General features: G+C 41.8%; 1 protein-coding gene across 1 annotated transcript; it reads left to right on the forward strand.

Moving 5' to 3' along the window:
• Positions 1-1,538: 1,538 nt before the first annotated feature.
• On the forward strand, positions 1,539-7,158 carry LOC311078932 (uncharacterized protein; the record flags this gene model as incomplete). Its single annotated transcript, XM_084107983.1, has 6 exons — positions 1,539-1,618; positions 4,372-5,288; positions 5,333-5,497; positions 5,588-5,794; positions 5,935-6,422; positions 6,904-7,158. The coding sequence occupies 6 exons, from the start codon at positions 1,539-1,541 to the stop codon at positions 7,156-7,158; spliced, it is 2,112 nt and encodes a 703-aa protein (XP_083964109.1).
• Positions 7,159-7,435: the final 277 nt, after the last annotated feature.

Raw genomic sequence — 7,435 nt, forward strand, 5'->3', positions numbered from 1 at the left:
TGGCGAAAGATGAACTTACGGAGAAGGAACAGTATGCTGTGGTAGAAGACAAGTTATATCACGTTACTCACCTGGCTGATGGTCAAATTCAATACCGTGTTGTCGTACCTCGCATCCTTATTCCAACCATTCTCAAATTCTATCATTCAAGCCCCCTCAGTGGACACCTTGGAATCTTTAAAACCTATAAGAGAGTACAAGATGTTGCCTATTGGCATGGTATGTGGACTGATGTTAAGAAGTATGTCAAGAGTTGTGTGAAATGTCAAACACTCAAGAGTGACAATAGAAAACCAGCAGGAAAACTTCAACCAATAATCACGTCAAGACCTAATGAAATGCTTGGAGTAGACATAATGGGTCCACTACCAAAAAGCTCCAAACAACACGCATTCTTACTCGTCTTTGTTGATTATTTCTCACGATGGGTAGAGTTATTCCCCATGCGACATGCTACTGCTCCAGCTATTGTTGAAATCCTGCGGAGAGAAGTGCTTACCCGATGGGGGGTGCCTGACTATGTTTTGTCAGACAGAGGGTCACAGTTTGTCTCAGCTTTGTTCACTGAACTGTGTGAGAAATGGAGTGTGACACACAAATTGTCAACCGTTTCTGAAGTCAACCGTACTCTGAAGTCCATGATATCTGCTTTTGTGGAAGACAATCACAAAGGTTGGGACAACTACCTACCAGAACTCCGTTTTGCACTCAATACTGCAGTGCAGGAATCCATCGGAATGTCTCCTGCTGAGCTTCATCTGGGTAGAAAACTTCATAGCCCATTGGATAAACTGTTGCATGGACGTAACCTGTCTCCTTCTGGTCCTTCTTACGACATTGTCCATCAGTTGTCACAACTTCAAAAGAAGGCCAAGGAAAACTGTAAAAAAGCACAAATGAGACAATTGAGAAATTACAACAAAAACAGACGAGATGTAGCCTTCCAAGAGAAAGACAGAGTATGGATCCGAAATTTTCCGCAATCTAATGCCCAGCGCAATTTCAGTGCCAAGTTGGCACCTAAGTGGAAAGGACCATACCGCGTTATCCAACAGTTGGGTCCAATAAATTACAGAGTGTCTCTAGAGTCCACAGGAGAGGATGTGCGTAATGTTCATGTGTGCAATTTGAAACCCTGTTTTCCTACTGCGGAGGAATTAGAGTTTCACAACAGGGAGAAACTACAAGAGATTTTTCAGCAGACCTCGGATGAGGAAGAAGATTTCCTGGGATTTTAAGGTATCGCTTAGTCCAACAACTAAGAGTTGTTTTTCCCTGGGGAGGGAGTGTGGCAGAACGGAATTCGTTAGCCACTTTATTATTATTATATTTTTTGCTTTAAACCAATCAGAAGAGGATAATCTGTGTGACGAACTATTTAAGGAGGGGAATTGTGAGCGGAAGTAAACTGGTAATGGGGAAGTGAAGTGTGTTGTTCGAGGAAGGTGCTGTTTGTTCGAGGAACGTGCAGTTTGTTCGAGGAACGTGCAGAAGTATCATGCTTTAGTACGAGAAATGGACCTGCCTGGGAGAGAAGTATGACGGAAGTTTGCAGTATCCTGGAGGTGTGGTTTTATCTGGGTGCGGATGCCGTGACGGTGGAAATGAAAGTGAAACTGTGAGCGGCTTGGACGCTCTCTATCTTGGCTGTGGGTAGAGTTGCGTTGCCTTGGATTAATCTTCATCGCGTTTTCCTGGATTGTGCTGGAAACGAAGTTCCTGTACTTGCCAAAGGCCCAAAACGAAGACCAGCAGCATCGGGTACAGACTTGACGCACCCACAATACATGCACACGTCCATACACGCACACACAATTAATCGAACTTTTTCTTTTGTCGGTCAGAGAGTATAAAAAAGAGTGTGAATTGAAACTAAGCTGTGAATTCATCGGTGGATGGGTTGCTTGGACATAGACTTCTTTTTACCTCGTATATTGTGACTGTCTGAGAAAGTTTACAAACTTTGCCCATGTCAACATCATTGCTGTTTCTGTGCAGATCATGTTTTTTCCCCTCTTATAAAGAGAAAATGTATATTTCTTTATAGTTTATACTGATTGTTTTTTTTTCCCTTATTCTTTTTTCTTGTTTTCCATGGAAGTGTGTTATTGACAACAGTGATGTTGGAATGTTTTTTCTTTGTGTGGAATTTAATTGGGGCTGAATTCCTAAAAATAAATGGTTAAACGAATCTGTTGGTTTCTACAAGTTTGATTTGAGTTTCCCTTTTTCAATGTCTTTATATGTAGCTGGTGGGTTGTGAGAATTTATTTATTGCCAGGATTACATGCCTGGCTGGCGCCCGAACAAACCAAATTAAATATAAAAGTAAACAAATGTTTATAAATGGGCCACCATCGCTACAATGTATCTTGATAATAATCCTGGAAAACTTACCTCAGAAGTTCTGGAAGTTTCATTTCGAGGAGCAACAGATCCAGCTGAGGAATAGGTCAGTTATATGCTTTGTTCTAATCGCAAGTGTCTGTACACGCAAAAAGACTGTTTAAATATGCATTGCGTTTCTGCGTGTGAATGAATGAATGCACAGATGCGCGCTGTTGTGGAGCTACTACAGCTGGCACAAATACTGTTTCAAAATGAATCGCGTTTCTGTTTGTGAATGAATGAACAGCTTTTAGCAAACTCTATTGCTATACTAAGATGAGTAAAAATCGACTACAAAAATCGGATAGATTATAAAGTTTTTACTGTAAAATACTGCCACATCAAATAAGCTTATAATGTTGCCAATTTCTGCTCGTGTTAAATATATATATATGTTTTGTCAAAAATAATCAACTAAGATGTTATAGTGTTTGTTCCAATGTAGGCGATATTCAAACTAATGAACTTTGAAATACGTATGATAAAAATGTATATATACTAAAATACTATTTTTGTCAAAAATAAAGTCATCAACTAAGATGTTAGATGTTCCAATGTTGGCTAGATTCAAACTAATGAATACATATGATAAAATGTAAGCCTATAATAATTTTTTTACAAAGAAAGAGTACACTTGAAATATTGTTGAAATTGTAATTATTGTTGTAATTGTAACCTTTTTAATAAAATAGCAAAACATATAAGATAGATGTAAGCAAAATCTTAAATGGTCAATATAAGTCTTCTTCTAAATATATCTTTTGTCCTTGCATTCATTCTTGGCTCAGTCAGTGTCACACCTGAATGAATGGCTCATCCCGGACGAGCCCTCTCCCCTTTAGGGGGCAGTCATGGCCTAGTGGTTAGGGAGTTGGACTGGTAACCCAAAGGTTGCTGGTTCGATTCCAGAACCGGTGGGAAATGACTGAGGTGCCCTTGAGCAAGGCACCTAACCCCTAATCGCTCCCCGGGCGCCACACAAAGGCTGCCCGCTGCTCTGGGTGTGTGTATCCACGTTTGCAGTGTGTGTGTGTTAACTACTCACTACTCTGCTCCTAATGTGTGTGCATTAACTTGGATGGGTTAAATGCAGAGGTCAAATTCCAAGTATGGGTTACCATACTTGGCCGTCACGTGTCACTTTCACTTTCACTTTCACTTTCATTATGCAGAGTCATTACGCATAATGGGTGGGAAATTGTATTCTCAGGTGTAAACCACTCCTCGTTCACGCCCCCCTCGCATATTGGCTTTCCAACCAAAATCTGTCTTACCCAATTTAAATCAATGTATTGTTTTATGTGAATGATAAAGCAAGACTATTTTCACATAATTTTGAAGCCAGAACTCGAAGCGACAACATCCATTAGTCAAAAGTCTTGTGGACACATATTTAGTATGAGTTTTGTGGTCTTATTTCAGCAACTTTCATTTTTATTTTTTTCAATAACCACGCATAAACATTATTCTCTTAAAAATACAAACATCTACATACATGATGCTCACATATTATGGTAGCCCTGTTTGTGCTATATAGAGTGAATTTACACCTTTGCCATTAATATGTTTATAAGCAACTGAAAAAAGCACAAATGTCAGGGCATGTCAGAACATCCCAAGGGCCCCAAAAACAACTCAGACCCCAGAGGGTTAATTGAAAGATCTACAAAGAGATCTCAACCAACTGTGCCAGTAGAATCTACAAGTTTGGCCTCATGACCCCTTCTTTCTTTGGATGCCAAGAAAGCTGTGGAGAGTTCGACTCACATGTCCACATTCAGACTGTGTTAAGGAGGAGCTCACATCAGCAGGACTGCACCAGAAAATCCGACAGGTAGTCAATGTTAAAACGTCCTACTTTATGGCATCTGAGTACCTGTCTTGTAGGAAATGCAAGAGGAAAGTCATCAGCTGGAGCTTTGACATCATATCACAGCTCGACACAGTCATAGGCTTCACTTTCCCTGCATTCTTACCTTAAAGTTGGCATGTGACATGGCAGTGGTCCACCTTCTGCGTCAGAGAGGTCTGGGAAACAGCAGTAGTCAAATGCAGAAGAAGCTTGAGGAGCAGCACTCTTGAGATCTGGCTGCAGAAGGTTGTCCAGTTTCTGACAGATTGCCAGAGTTTCCACAAAGGGATCACCGCAGGTCTTGTTATGCCTGTGTCTTTCGAACACCCACCTGCTATGCTCCCTGTACCCAAGCACCGGTGGCTGATGCAGGTGCATGCTCAGGATGTCCTTCAAAGACTGGATGAGGTCAAAGCCAGTATAACATCACTGTTTGGACGTGTGCTGAAAATGGATTCCACCAAGAAGGTTGCACGCAAGCTTGCTGGTCACAGTGCTGGAACAGCCACCTGGGTCACAAATGTTGGAAATGAACATGGTCAGGTCATCATGTCTGTTCTTACAGCAAGTGAAGGCTTTGGATTGGCACAGATGGTTGCTGGCATCATTAAAATGTACAGGGATGCTGCAGCGCCTCCGCCTGTACTGCTGTATGTCGACAGAGACTGCTGTGGGGGTACTCACCTCAAAAATATGTTTGCTGAATGGAAGGACATGGAAATCAGACTCGACATCTGGCATTTCATGAGACGGATTTCTGTGGGGTGCACAACAGATTCACATCAGCTGTATGCAACTTTCATGGCTCACCTCAGCCGCTGTATTTTCTCCTGGGACCAGGTGGCCATGGACAGGCTTATAGCAGCAAAGCGTGCAGAGTTGGAGGCACAGCTCATGCAACCTTCAGATGCTGATGTTTTGCGGCACCTCAGCAAGAGTGAACTGGCCCTTCACTGCAAAAGAACCACACGTGGCACAAGGGAGACTGTGGATCTCATCACCCAGCTGATCCAGTCCTTTGAAGGGGAGAGGGGACGTGACACTTTGGGTGTGCCTCTCATCAATTCAGCTCGAATGGCTGAGATATTGAAGTCTCAGAGGAAACACGTGGCCTGCATTCAAGATCCCCCTGGTGTACAGCTCTATGTGCAGACAGGAACCCTGAAAAGGGAGGGCACACTCTGCCAACATTTAGGTGTGCAAGAGGTTCGACTTCATTGGAATCTTTCCACCTTCATCTAAACCGGTTCATACCAGGTAAAGTAACTGTCCTGTAAGTCTTTTAAAGTAAATGTATTATGGTTGTAAGTAACGTAATATTAAAGTGTTCTTTCCTTTAAATTTTAGGGACATTGGCCAGTGATACATTTTTCCAAGCCTACCTGTTGGATGGATTAGCCCGGTGGAATGAGGACAGAGCAGATGCTGTAACCTCTCAGGGCGTGCAGAAGCACCATTCATACAGTGGCCTCCTTCGTCATGCTGCTAATGTGCTGGGAGAAGATGTTCTTGGACAGAAGATAGTGCCATATGTTAGTCCACAACAATATACTGGTACGTTCATTACAGTTGTCTGTCAAGTGTTTTTTGCTAGTTTAAGCTCGACGCAGTTATCATATCAATTTTTGGAAAATTATGGAATTTTGGAATGGAAAATGTGTAGGAAACTTTTCCCCCCTCTTGTCGTGTTTTAGGTGAACTGCTTGGAGTAGAGTATCTATTCCAGCAGACTGGCGAGGTTCCCCAGGTCTACAAGTCTGCAATTCAGGAATTGGAGACTGCTGATGTGTGTATTGTAGAAGATGAGGGCTATGTGGAACCTGTGGACTTTGATGATTTGACTCTCTCTGCCTTGGATGAAGAAGAGCCTCCTTGTGTGTTACCCTCTACATCATGTGCAGTCCCATCAGAGGATCCACACCACCCTCAGACGATCCAAACACGTTGCCCTCTACACCATCCACACCACCCTCAGACAATCCACACGTTGCCCTCTACACCATCCACAACACCCTCAGAGGATCCACACGTGTTGCCCTCTACACCTTATGCAGTCACCTCACCTTCTTTTGGTCCCTTGCCAACTCCACCTGCCACACAGTCTGCGCCGCCTCTACAATGGACATACAGAAACCTGTCCAGTGAGGTGTCTTCCTGTGCAATGCCATCTGCTTTTCCTGACGTAAGAATTCAGACTTTTCATACATTTTATGTACTGGGTTGTTTAAACAAAGGTATAGTTGAAGACTTCAGATGCAAAAGCCTCCAAGTCCGTCTGACGTTTTTTGTCTAAAATGATTTTTTTAAAAGACTTCTATGTTTATGTTCAGTTATTTCACTTTAATGGTAATGGAAAGGCCTTATTCTAATTATTATATACTATTCTTATTACCTATTGTCTCTGTTTATTTATTTATTCATTCATTTATTCATTTATAAAATCCATGTATATAAAGTTTCTGTGTGTGTATATATGCGCTGGTGGTCAAAATATGTTTATGTTTTTGAAAGAAGCCTGCATTTAATTACTCAAATACAGTAAAAATAAAAAAGCTATTTTAAAAGTGTAACAATTTGAACATATTTTTTTAAATGTAATTTATTCCTGTGATGGTAAAACTTAATTTTCAACAGCCACTTTCTTTTTTTTCTTTTTTTTGTAGGATTCGGTTGGACCTGACAACATCAAAGGTTTTGGTGCAGTCCAGAACTTAGCAGAGACATTGGTTGAACTCAGGGAACACAGTCTTGCCTTGACAAGAGAAGAATCTGCACAAATTATTAGTTTGTGGCAAGGACTAGCAGACTACAACAAAGAAAAGACCGTGTACTCTCCACGCCACAAATCTTCCCTGAAGACAGGCCGGTTTAGGGCAACCAAAAAAATTGTACCAGGGGTAGAGAGTACAAGGAGGTAAGATCTTTTGCATCATATTTTCCAATGTCTGGCTGTTCCTTGAATGGTATGACTACATAGCAACCACATCTCTCTCCACATTTTCAGATGCTTTGTTGGAGCAAACAGTCCTGCACAGTGGCCTGGCTGCAACAGAATTGTCGAGGCAGTTTTTGTGAAACTGTGCGCTCTCTATCCCAACCCTGTGCATAAAGAAGGAGTTAAAATCTCAAGATTTAACTTGATTGCACATGCCTATAAGCACATCAGAGAGTGCATCTTGAGCAACGCAGAAGTGA

Source organism: Abramis brama, assembly GCF_963993115.1.
Source record: "Abramis brama genome assembly, chromosome: 3".
NCBI lineage: Eukaryota > Metazoa > Chordata > Actinopteri > Cypriniformes > Leuciscidae > Abramis > Abramis brama.